This window comes from Eulemur rufifrons, chromosome 10 (genome assembly GCF_041146395.1).
Source record: "Eulemur rufifrons isolate Redbay chromosome 10, OSU_ERuf_1, whole genome shotgun sequence".
In the NCBI taxonomy this organism is placed as follows: Eukaryota; Metazoa; Chordata; class Mammalia; order Primates; family Lemuridae; genus Eulemur; species Eulemur rufifrons.
The window spans coordinates 30,189,059-30,202,155 of NC_090992.1; the positions used below are offsets into that span (position 1 = coordinate 30,189,059).

Here is a 13,097-nt window from a genome sequence, read left to right on the forward strand (position 1 = left end):
GAGGCTTAGAAATAAGAGGTTTTTTAAAAAAAAAAAAAAAATTATTGAGAGCACAGTGCAAGGGGAGACCATCTGTGCTGCTGCCCTGAAATACGAGTTTCTAACAAGCTCTCTAAGCAGCTCTATAGATCTTTGAAATTATTGTTTTAGAGTGAGCTCTCAGGTGGCAGGGTCCTGGCAGGGAATATCCAAAGACACAACCTCCCAGGTGCTTTATGGGTGTGTGTCTGTCGGGCTGTCTGAAGTTCCAGGTCTTGGCTCTGCTAAGTGCCTAGAGCAAGCCTGTATCCATCTGTTTCCACTCATGGAGGGGGACTCACGTCCTGTTCACATTGTTTCTCCATCTCTGTGTGCCTGCCGCTCTGCGATGGCTCTGCCTCCCAAGCCACCACTGTTGTCTTCCTTGTCCTGTACATACTGAGCCCCGCGCCTGGAACACTGTTCTCCCTCGGCCCGTCTCCCTCCCAAATAGCCCACCTTCCTTCATCAGACGAACGCATGCTCTTCCCCCTTCACTCAGATGATTACCTCCCACCGAAGCCCCTTCTCTTTGAGAACCGGCCCCCCGCCCCGCCCCCCAGTCTGGCCGCCAGCACACGGCTCCTTTAACACCGCACTGTCCTCGCCTGCTTCCCGCGCGGCCTGCGAGGCGATGTCTTTTCCACCACTGCGTCTTGGATGCCTAGCACGGTGCTGGCCCCTGGCTGGCATTCAGTAAATATTGACTGAGTGAATAAATCACTGGGATGGTCCCTTTAGGGGAGGACACATCTGTCCTGTTCACTGCGCTGCCCTTGCCTGGCGCTCCCTAACGCAAGCCTGACACGCAGTAGGCGTCCTACAAAAGGCCACGAGTCGATGGAGGCCGGCGCAGCGCCCGTCTCACCTCCTCTGTCCAGCGTGGCCGGGCGTCGGGGCCTCGGGCCGGAAGGAGCGGCGCGGTCGCCGGGGTGGTGGGACCGGACCCGCCGCCCGGAGAGGCGGGGCCTCGGCGCGCACTCCCGGAAGCGCCGCCGCGCCCGCGCTCCCGGCCCGGAGAGGCGTTGCTGCTGCTGCTGTTGCTGCTGTCGCCGCCGCCGCCACCTCCGCCGCCCGGGAGATGCCGGTAAGTGGCCGCGCCTCTCCCGTCCGCGCAAGCCCGCGGTCCCCGGCTTGCGCCGAGCCTGCACAGCCGTTTGTCCAGCTGTTGCTCTTAAAGGGCTCGGGCCGCGGCCGGAGCTGCTATTGTCCTTTACTCCTCCCCACCCAAGCCCCCGGCTTTTGCGACCTTCCAGAAAATCGAATCCGAAGGGAGTTTAATCTGGGAGCCAGGCTTTGGAACGCCAGAGCTGCAAGGCCCCCAGGGATTACAGACCGAAACCTTCCCAGCGTACATGGGGAAACTGAGACCCAGGGAGCGGGCAGAGTTGTCCTGGATGATCAGGGAGTTGGTGGCGAGCTGGAACCGGGGCGCCTAGCCCCTGCACCTTCCACCAGGCTAACGCTGCGCGCGGAGCTGGCCTGAAAGAGGGCGGCGAGGTGGCTCTGGGCAAGTGGGTGGACCCGGCTATTGCCTCATGGCATGGACAGGGCAGGTTTTCAGAGGTTCATGTTTTTCTTCATTTAGTGAAAGCCCAGTAGTTTATTCAGGGTTGTGTTGGAAGTTGAGTAGAGGCAGGATTAAGCCCCTTATCTTCAAGCTCCCAGCCTCTCTTTTCTGACCACATGAGAAGTGCCTGGCAAAAGCAGTCACACCAGCTTGGGAAGAAGCTCTGGTCCCAATTGCATCCTGGTTGGGGTCACGTGGTGTTTGGCATTTTCCTCCAGGGTACCTAGTTCATGGCTCTGGGCCAAGTGGGTACCAGAAGGAATCCACAGAAGCCCTGTGTCTTAGCAGCTTATCTTTGGGGAGCTGACAGGTGAGCCTGAGGCCTCCTGGGCAGAGCCATAAACATCTCAAGTGACATTCCCCTTGGGTCTTGCCAGGTGCAGTGAGACAGATCCTCAGACAACACAGACTATGGACAAGGAACCTGACAGAATCAGCCCTACCAGTTGAGCAAGTCCACCTGTGGCAATGTTAGAGGACAGCATTAATTACCCTGGGACTGGGAGTGTGGCGGCCATCAGGTTTTTTGTCGGGGGTGAGAGCAAAAGGCCAGCTTGAGAATTGCTCTGTGTCCACCTCTGGGGATTCTGACAAACAAAAGACCCTCCTGAGCAGATGATCAGAATGAGGAAGGCGCTTGGCACCATATCACAAGATGAACAGCCAAAGGAAGGAGGGTATTCGTCAGGGGACTGCCCCAGAACTGGAAGGGGAAGAGTGTGTTACCCAAGAGGTTTCTCATACAAATGCTTAGGAGCACAGGGCTCGGAATCCCAGAAACCTCCGTGAAAATCTGTGCCCCTGTTTGCCAACTGGGTGACCTCAGGCAAGTTGCTTTACCTGTCTGCCTTGATTTCCACACCTGTAAAGTGAGAATAAAATATGCCAGTAAGATATGTAGCACAACCACTGACATACCTAGTCCCCAAGCAATGGTAGCTCTTATGTAGACCTAGGACAAGTGGGATAGCATCATGGCCAGCCAGGCTGCAATCCCATTTTAACAAGGACCTCTGTGGTTAAGAGTTGAGGTTTTAGAGACTGTGTCCAATACTGACTTTGCTACTCACTATCTATGTCACCCTGATTGAGTGACCTAACCTCTAAACCTCAGTATCTTCATCTCTCAAGAAGGGATAATGAATGGTAGTACCTACCTTATGGGATTGTTGTGAAGATTAAACAAGATAATGCACGTAAAGTGCTTAGAACAATGCCTGGCACATATTAATAGTAGGCACTCAATTGTTAGTAAACGCCCAATCATTAGTGTTCAAGGACTGAATGTCCTGGATATTTGAAAAAGAATTCCTTCTTCGGGAGGGGACTGGATAGAGTGACCCCCTGGATCCTCACTCTTCTAGTTCTGAGATTCTATTAAAGAATTGTACAGCTTACTGACTTTTAAAACCTACTTTAAAGGACCCATTTCATAAGTCCTTATAAAAGATCCTTGAGGCCCTGGGACTGCCCAAATCATGCATCTAATGGTAGAGTTGGTCTTGAGATTCTCCTGTAAAAAATGGATCATTCTGTCCATTAAGCAGATTTTCCATCACCCTCAAGCTTATTTTTGCCACTCAGAGGTGGAGGAGGAGAGCACCGAATTGTAATGTTTGCCACCCAGAAGCTGCTTTCTGGCTTCTGACCTTTGTGCTTTGGGGAATGAAAGAGCTATTCCCTGTAGTCAGCAGCAGAGAGCTTCTGACATCTCTGGACTTTAGGTCCTTGGGCAGCAAAAAATCGTGCTCCTTAACAAGGTGTGCCCACTCTCAGAACTTCTGCAGACATTCAGGGTTATGGGGGTGGGGGAGTTGGCAATGCGCTCGACTGTTCCAAAACCAGCAAGATTTCCTGGGAGCAAAGAAAGCCTGGGTTCGCATCTCATCCTCAGTACTTAGCACGTGACTGTGGGCAGCTTAGTGAACCCTTGGGAACTTCACTTTTCCTCTTGAGTAAAATAAGATGAATAGCTCCCTTTCCAGGCTGAGTGAGGACTAAAATAATGAGAATTTGACATATAGTAGGCATTCAGTGGATTTAGTTCTCCTATCGATCTTCCAACATGAGAACTTGCAAATCCTTCAAAGCTTTGGTTCAGTATACAGGTTCAAACCATTGATGAGTCTTGATTGTCTGCTGGTTCTCCTAGACTCAGCAGACTTTTTCTTAAAGGGCTAGATAGTAAATATTTTAGGCTTAGCAAACCACAGGGTCTCTGTTACAACTACTCAACTCTGCTATTCCAGTGCAGAAGTAAACACATGAGCTTGGCTGTGTTCCTGCAAAATTTTATTTGTAAAACCAGTTCACAGGGCAGGCTGTAGTTTGCCAATCTGCATTCTAGAACATCATCTCAAACTGTAATCTGGGCAGGAATGAACTGGGTGTCTTGTTAAGGTGAGGGTTCCGATTCAGGAGGTCTAAGGTGGGACCTCAGATTCTGCATATCTGATGAGCTCTCAGGTGATGCTCATGCTGTTAGTCTGAGGACCACACTTTAAAGACAAGATTTTGCAATACCCACTACAAATCCTTTTCAGAATTTGTTGTTGTTTTTGAGTAGCCTTTAAACAAGCTAAAAAAAGCAGAGGTGTTTAGCTAGAAGAAAAGAAAAACCGACCATTTTCTTTAAGGCAGGTTTTACAGGTTTGGCTTCAATAAAAGTAGTGGTCTACTAGTCATAAAGGTTAAACAGCCCAACTCTGGAAAGCCAAGCTGCTTAGTTCTTGGTCTCAGTTTCCTCTGTAAAGCACGACGATAATCCAGACCCAAAGGTGTTTAGAGACAAGGAAAGTCTGAGAAGCCACTTAGCCCCGTTTTTTCTCAGGTGTGTAGTTTTGCCTCCCTGTCCCTCCTCAACAGGTTAAAAGTGGAGAGTCACAGGGCCTGCTCCAGACCCACAGAGCCAGTTGAGGCAGGTACCTGGAGAGCTCCACGTTCCACAAGCTCCCCAGGTGATTCTTCCACTCACTGAAGTTGAAAAAACTGAGTTGGCTAGTACCTTTTTGAATAGGTAAGGGAACCGGAGCCTTTCTGGAGCAGAGATTTTTGCCTGAGGTCTTCCAGCAAGATGTATGGCTATACCCAGAATTCCAGTTGAGGTAATAGACTTGAAATATTTTGAAGTGCTCCATGAAAAATGCAGCTATGTATTGCTCCTTAATAAATACACCAAAACTTTGTAGTTTAAAACAACAAATATACATGTATTAACTCACAGTTTCTGCAAGTCAGGAATCTGGAAGCATCTGAGTTGAACTGGTTGTGGCTCAGGATCTCTCGTGAAGTTGCAGTGAAGATGTTGGCTGGACTGCAGTCATCCAAAGGCTTGATTGGGGCTGGAGAACCCACTTCCAAGGTGGCTCACTCACAGGGTTGTTAGCTAGAGGATTCAGTTTCTCACCATGTGGACCTCTCCTTATGGTTGCTTGAGTATCTTTATGACCTGGCAGTTGGCTTCCTCTAAAGTGAGTGATCCCAGAAAGAGCAAGGCAGAAGCCACAGTGTCTTTTAGGACATTGTGATAGCTTCAGAAGTCACATAGCATCCCTTCAAGCCATATTCTGTTGGACACATAGACCAACCCTGAGACATTTTAGAATGGAACTACTCAAGGATGGAAATACCACAAGGCAGAGATCATTGAGGCTGTCTTGGATGCTGGCTGCCATGCTTAAAATCCTACGTTCCTCCCACGTACTAACCTGGTGAGACATTCCTATCCCCACTTTGCAGGTGTAGAAACCAAGGCACAGAGGAGTTAAGCAACTTACTCATGGCCATACAGCTAGCAGGTGCCAGCATTGGTATCTGAAGCCAGAGCTATCTGATCCCAGATGTTCTCATTTCCTGAGATTTTAAAATAAAGGAGGTATTGCTTTAAGTACTTGTCTGATAGCAAAGCAAATGTCCCGTGTCAATCATCCATTCACTGAACAAAATGTATTAAGTACCCACCCTATGCCAGGCACTGTCCCAAGTATTAAGGATGCAGCAGTGAACCAACAAGACCCTTGTCTTCTAGGAGCTCACCTTTAGACTCCTGCTTTGTTAGAGACCGTGGAGACTATAGGATATAGAGCTATAGAGCCTACATGAAGAGTCCAGGAGCCTGGGGTTCCTTTCTGCCTGCTGGGAAGCCCAGGAAAAACCCTTTCCCTTCCCTGGACTCAGGTGCTGCCTCTGAGAATGAGGTGCTTGGATGAGAGCAGAGTCACTTGGGGTGCTTACCAGACATAATAGATGGCCCAGCCCAGACCTGCTGATCAGAACCTGTAGGTTTTGCAAGGTGCCAGGTAATTCTAAGGCAAAAAGTAATTTTCTGATGCATAAATGGGCCCACAAACTCAGCAGTGCTCAGGGTATGGGGTCCCATCCATGTTAGAGTTATTGGTGGTCCTAAGACAAAGGCCATACCTCAACAATCACGATTTTGAAGATAGAACTGGAAAAAAACCACTGTAAGCTAGCTCTCCAGGTGATTCTACTCATTGGGTACCAGACGCTGCCAAAGGATTCACAGGGATGACCTCATTGAATACAGCCTGTGAGATACAGAAACGCTTTGTCATTCCACTTTACATTTGAAGAGGCTGGAGCTCAGAAACAGAATCCTGATGACTGATGCCAGCCAGATCCTGCCCAGTCTCTGCCCTCTGTTGGCCCCAGTGGGTCTGCAAGCTGGCGCAGTGTGTGAGTCACTCCGCAGGGCTTGGCTCATGGTCCCCCATTGTCTGTTTCAGAAGCACGAGTTCTCCGTGGACATGACCTGTGAAGGCTGCGCTGACGCGGTCTCTCGGGTCCTCAACAAGCTGGGAGGTGAGCAAGTGGCCCTCAGTAGGCGGTGGGCTGGGGAGACAGATACGCTTATATCATGTTCAACTGCATGCAGACATAGCTGGACAGGTTTTAGTTTAAGCTGATGATAACAGAAAAATAAAATGTCTTGAGTACTTAGCATGTGCCAAATACCGTTCTTAATGGATTATGCGGATCACATCATATAATCCTCACCAGAACCATTGCAAGGAGCTTCTTTGACTATCTCCATTTTAAACAGGAGGGAACTGATGTTCAGAGAGGTTAAGTAACTTGGCTGGGATCACGTAGCCAATAAATGGCAGAGCAGGGGTTTGGCCAAGTTAACTAGTACTGCCTGGGCTAGCTCTGGAGCCCTGGCAGTGCTAGTTAATATGTCTGTGATCTCCTGTGTGATAAGTTTTGCTCAGTGACACATTCAAGTTTCATTTTCTGTTAAAAGATTTTTTTAAATGATAACAGTTTTGAAAAAAAATTAATTTTGAACCAGTCATGTGCAGAATTCTTAAAGCACCTCTTTTGGACATACTTAGAAAATCAGTATTCTCATTTAGCCCCCTCATTTCACAGCTGGGGAAACTGAGGCCCAGAGAGGGCTGGGGATCTGGCCCTGAGGCTGAAAGAGGTAATGACTGAGTTGTGATCGGAGTTCTGGTAGTGCCCGGGCTCGGTCAGTCTTCTAAGATTTTCTTTTTTAAAACCCTAGGTAATAACAACACATAGTTTTCAAATGGCTTCCACATGAGTGTGAGCTCATTACAGCCCTCTGAGCTGTACTTTCCATCTGTGGAAAGGGGATGTTGATGCCAGTGCCAGGGAGGGGAAGTGACTTGCCCAGAGACCCACGGCAAATCAGTGGCTGGCCTCCAGCCCTATACGCTGGGCTCTTAATCTGAAAGAATCTGAAACAGTGGAAGAACCTGACTGCTGACTTGCCACGTGACTGTGGGCTCTTCTCCCTCAGGCCTGGGTTTCCCCGGCTGGGCTATAGTATGGGAATGTCAGTGTATGAGCTTTTGCTGTGGATGCTTTAAAAATGAAACTCTGAGGCTGGGCACGGTGGCTCACAACTGTAATCAATCCTAGCACTCTGGGAGGTCCAGGCGGAAGGATCGCTTGAGATCAGGAGTTGGGGACCAGCCTGAGCAGAAGTGAGACCCCGTCTCTACTGAAAATAGAAAAATAAGCCGGGCACAGTGGTGCGTGCCTGTAGTCCCAGCTACTCAGGAGGCTGAGGCAGGAGGATCGCTTGAGCCCAGGAGTTTGAGGCTGCAGTGAACTATGATGATGCAACGGCACTGTAGCCTGGGCGACAGAGCGAGACTCTGTCCCCTCCCCCAAAAAAGAAGAAACTCGGCCCCAGAGCCCCTCATACACAAAGCAGTGAGTTCTGGATGAAGTGGGAGCACACCTACTTCTTGACGGCTCAAGGACACCTGCCTGGGAACCTGGGCATCAAGGAATATGGTTTGAAATCCACTGTGTTTGACAATCTCAGAGTTTCTTCCAGCTCTATGACATTATCAAAATGTTTATTCCAAGGAGGAGGGAGACTCTACTGAACCAAAAAACAAAAATCCAGAGTGCAGCAAGGACACGTTGCACTCCTCCCCACACTCCCCCCCCCCGCCCCCCGCCGGTGTCCCTTATTCCCTTATGTACAGATTCAGAGATTATGACTAAACCCTCTGCCATATGATTTTAAGCCCCACTGACTAATGCTGGAGGATCTGCCTTTGAGCTTCAGCGGGTCTCTCCCCATCTTTCACTACCATCCCTGATTGGGTGGCCTCTTGAGAAGGGTCTGGAGGGTTTTCTGAGTTGCTTAGGGCCCTAGAAGAACAGTACCTGGGCTGAGGAATCACAGACCAATGGTATCCTTGAACTGGAAAGACCATAGGGGCTGGCCAACCCTGACTCCTTTGTATACAGATAGGGAAGCTGAGGCCTGTGATGCACAGGACTGACCTGTTGTCCCCCAGCAAGTCACTGGTGAGGCTACTCCAGAACCTATCAAGGGCTTTCCCTTTGCATCTTCTTTTTTTTTTTTTTTTTTTTTTTTTTGTAGATGGTGTCTCGCTCTGTTGCCCAGGCTAGAGAGATCACAGCTCACTGCAACTTCAAACTCCTGTGCTCAAGCGATACTCCTGCCTCACCCTGTCAAGTAGCTGGGACTACAGGCGTGTGCCACTACGCCTGGCTAATTTTTTTAAAAAAAATTTTTATATAAAGATGGGGTCTTACTGGGTTGCCCAGGTCGGTCTTGAACTTATGGGCTCAAGCAATCTTCTCACCTTGGCTTCCCAAAATGCAGAGATTACAGGTGTGAGCCACAGCACCCATCCCCTCTGCATTCTTTTATTATAAAAAGACTCTTCCTGGGTCCTCCCAATGTGCTGTTGGGAAGCTTTAAATTGGCACAGCCATTTAGGAGGGCAATTTCACAGTATCTGTTAACATTCAAAGTGTGTCAAATATCTGTTGCCCCACAATTTCTATTCTATGAATGTAAGGTATGGAGATACTTTCACAAGTTTTCTAATATGTGTTCAAGTGTGTTTACTATATAGTATTATGTGATAGTAGTGAAAAATGGGAAGCATCCTTAGTGTCCCTTAACAGGGAATTGAGTAATTAAGTAGATGTATGGTACATCCACACTGTGGAAGACTTTTAAAAAAAGAATAAAGTAAGTCTGTATATGCTAAGATGGGAAGATAGCCTGGACATTGAAAAGTAAAATATTAGCAAGACCTGTTAATATACTATGATGCCATTTGGCAGAATTATTTTTCATTTGTCTGTCTGAGAGGAAGACTAGATAGATGCCGTATTATTCACATTGATCTCTAAGGTGGGATCAGTAGGAGGCCTGATACTTTCTACTTTTATTCAGAAATGTTTACTTTTTAAAAAAAAATATGGCGTGTCCATATAACTTTTGCAATTAAAAAAAAAACTTAAAAGAAGCCCTAGTATAGAGCAGGGATTAGAAAACTATAGCCCATGGGCCAAATCCAGCCCACAGCCTATTTCTGTATGGCTAAGAATGGTTTTTACATTTTTAAAGGATTGTCAAAAAATAGGGGTGTGCAACAGAGTCCATATGTGGCTCACAATGGCTAAAACATTTACTCCGGGCCCTTTACAGAATGAGTTTGCTGATCCCTGGTTTAGAGGAAAGGGGAAGGGTGGTTGTGAGCAATAATTTAGGAGCCTGAACTCTTTCTTACTGTAACTGGGAGGGTCTCTGCTTCCTCTCCCCACACCCCATTTCCTCTTCTTGCAGGAGTTAAGTTTGAAGTTGATCTCCCCAACAAGAAGGTTTCCATTGAATCTGAGCACAGCATGGACACTCTGCTGGCGACCCTGAAGAAAACAGGAAAGACTGTTTCCTACCTCGGCCCCGAGTAGCAAGGGCCTGGGCCCCCTGGCCAGCAGGATGGACCAAAGGGGCCAGGTAGGTGAGGTCCCAGCACTTGCTGAACAGACCTGCGGTTCATATCTCCCATCAGAGGTAATACCTTGGCCTTTGAGAGCTTGAGTGGAGCAGGAGAGTGTCCTGGGTTCTTTTCAGTCCACTGTCTGCCTTCTTTGGAGTGGTCACAAAGATTTCACTATTGTCTGTTCCAAACCACAAGTCCAGGGAATCCCTACAGCCCCTTTAAGTAGACAGAACATCGTGTAATGTCTCCCAGAGTCCCCTTTAGGACTTGGGGGTGCTTCATGGTTAGCAGGTTTTAAGTTGAGACCCTGAGCAGTGCTCCTTCGGTAGTTTTTTTTTTTTTTTTTAAGAGATGGGGTCTCGCTCTGTTGCCGAGGCTGGAGGGCAGTAGCTGTTCACAGGCATGTTTGTAGGGTGCTACGCGCTTGAACTCCTGGGCTCAAGTGGTCCTCTTGCCTCACCTTCCCAAGTAGCTGGGACTCTAGGAGTGTACACCACACATGGCTCTGGCTTTGACAAATTGTCCTATCAGATTTGGTGCCTGTGTCCTGGGCATGCTCCTATGCTCTGACCAAGTGAATTAATCAGACTCTGCCCCCTTCTCTGCTTGAAACTGCTGTCACCTTCCTAAGTATGCCCTCTGCCCAGACTGGCACAAAAGCAAGAGAGCATCTGAGCTGGATATTCCCTTCGATTATGTAATCCAGGGAGGCAGTAAGTGGCACTGTGCCAACACTCTTCACTCTGGAACCAGGGCAGACCTTCCTCATTGATCCAGCCGCAGTCTCAGCAGGGCCCTCCTGGCTGTCACTGCCCACATAGTGCATTTGACTCGTGAATTACAGTGATTGCCACATCCCTGATGTGGTTCAGGGCCCTCACTGTGAATGAGAAGAATGAGGCCTCGAGAGGGGAAGTGACTTGACCCAAGCCCCACCCAGGTGAGTGGCAGAGACAGGAAGAAAGTCAGGTATCCCGACTTGGAGTTCTGTTACTGACGCATTGTCCCTGTAAATGGGTCCACGGAGGACTCCCCAGGTAGAGGCAAGCGGATCATGACAGCCGCCTGCGAGTACAGCCTCCTTCTTAAAGGAATGTATTTGGAACTTGAGCCATGGCAGCGTTCTGTGTATATGGTGACAACACATGCAAGTCATGAGATGTCAGATGCATCTGCTTCCCACCTGTGGATACAAGCCACTTGCAGGAATAAGCCCAGGAAGAATAATGAGGGTTCTGGGGTTCCAGTTCCAGCTCTGCCCTCACTTCACCCTGTGACTTTTGGGCACTTTTTACATTCCTGAGACTTGGTCCTCCAATCTGTAAAATGGGGCTGAAACCTCCACCCTATTTTCCTGCCTTACAGGGGAAGGAAAGTAGTACAATCCTTTTAAATATGAGAATTGTTCCCTAAGGGAGTAAAACATTAGCCGTTTCCACCTGATGTGGAATAGTGTTCCTCACACTCCTCCTCCATCGTGAGAGTTTTGTAGGGAGGGTTAGCGGGTGGGCTCTGGGCCCCTCTTTCACTCCCAAAGGGCCCTTTTCATATTGTTTCAAATTCAATCTCTGTATAAGATTGTATTTGATAAAAGTGCTCTGTGACAAGAATGAATGAAGGGAGGGAAGAGAAAAGTTCCTGAGCTGGCTGTATACATGGGTGCAGACACCTTGGATTGGAAACTTTTGGCCTGGGCGTATGAATGACAACCTGCTGGATGTAAACCATGTGTAGTTTTAATGTGTATTTTTCTCATAAAAAACATGCGTGTTTTCTAGTGTTTCTAATTGAGGTGAAATTCACATGACATACAATTAACGACTGTAAAGTGAAGGATTCAGTGACTGTACTGCATTCACAGTGTTGTGTGACCCCCACTCCTCTCTAGCTTCAAAACTTCTTCATCATCTCAGAAAAACACCTCATACCCATTCACCCCACTACCCCTCTCTCCATCCCCTGGCAGCCACCAATCTGCTTTCTGCCGCTCTGGATTTGCCTATTCTGGACATTTCACGTAAAAGGAATTATATATGACCCTTTTGAGCCTGGCTTCTTTAACTTAGCATGTTTACAAGATTCATTTAAGCGGTAACATGTATCTGTACATTATCCTTTTCTGTGGCTGCATAATTCTCACAGTAGTTTTTATTTATTTTAGCTTTTTTGTTATAGGAAGTTTTCAAACTTATGTGAGTAGAGTTATAAAATGAATCCTCAAGTACTCAGATCCAAGAATTACTAGATCACTCTCATCATTGCTTCATTTATGCCACACTCCCCCACCAGATTACTTTGAAGCAAATCCTAGACATCATATAATCTTATCCGTACATATTTCAGTAACCGTGTGTAGTAGGAAAAGGCTCCCCGAGATTCAGGTGCAGCACTCGGTAAGAATCACCCAGCAAGCACGCTTTACCCTACACACTCGGGCAGTGCCTATCTTTAAAGTCTGTTTTAAGAGGCTCCCCAGTGACCAGGTCTGGGAAGCACAGAGATAAAGTGTTTATTGGTTATGAAGTCACCTTGATCGTCTGGCTCTTGGTGGATTTGGTTGCTCGTGATTTTGTCCATTGCCTTCCCAGCATAATCTGAAACAGGACAGGGAGTACTGTTGGCTGGGTACCCCACCAGCCCTGGGAGTTCCCCGGAAGAGGGCTTCGGCAGTGATTGGCTTAGCAAGGTTGACGGGTTCCAGTCAACCCGAGTGTAACACACTTGGTGGGAGCGGTGTACAGGGCTGGACACTGGGGTTCTAGTCCTGCTCCCGCACTCTGGGAAAGTTTCCACCTCACCCCCAACCACTGCTTCTTGGTGCAACTTCTGCTGCTCTGCAGTGTCACCATGTCCGCAGCAGATGGCGCCTTTGTTCCACCTGACTTTTCATCTCTCCTAGGATGCTGATCCTCCTGGCTTCCAGACAGACCTCGGACTTGGCAGTCCTGCTCAGCGATGACATTTCTGCAAAGACCCTCACTTACCCCACTCCTTCCTAGCTTCCCTGCAATAAAGTCAAGCTGCTTTTGTTGGAGATGTTGTCTCGTGTGGTCTTGATGTCTCCTGCTTAGACTCCCCATTTTGAAAAACTTTTGTCCATCAGGTGAATTGCATTTAAGCTATATCAAATGCTAAGGCAGTTAGCATAGTGGAAAGAGGCTGTGGAGATAAACTGCCTGGGATAGAGTGCGAGCGCCAGGACCCCCCAGCTGGGCCATTCACTTCTCAGGGTCCACAGGCAT

At 48.2% G+C, this 13,097-nt stretch overlaps 1 protein-coding gene across 1 annotated transcript; it reads left to right on the top strand.

Annotated features, from left to right (window-relative positions):
* The first annotated feature begins 1,045 nt into the window (after nucleotides 1-1,045).
* On the top strand, nucleotides 1,046-12,889 carry ATOX1 (antioxidant 1 copper chaperone). Its single transcript, XM_069484343.1, has 4 exons — nucleotides 1,046-1,105; nucleotides 6,334-6,409; nucleotides 9,699-9,869; nucleotides 12,755-12,889. Exons 1-3 carry the CDS (start codon nucleotides 1,100-1,102, stop codon nucleotides 9,821-9,823), a joined length of 207 nt encoding a protein of 68 aa, XP_069340444.1. The 5' UTR covers nucleotides 1,046-1,099; the 3' UTR covers nucleotides 9,824-9,869; nucleotides 12,755-12,889.
* The last annotated feature ends 208 nt before the right edge of the window (nucleotides 12,890-13,097 follow it).

What these genes read in the sequence shown, in the direction of transcription:
- ATOX1 (XM_069484343.1), top strand. An exon ending in GGTCCTCAACAAGCTGGGAG is followed by an intron (nt 6,410 to 9,698) that starts GTGAGCAAGTGG and finishes CTCTTCTTGCAG; the next exon opens with GAGTTAAGTTTGAAGTTGAT.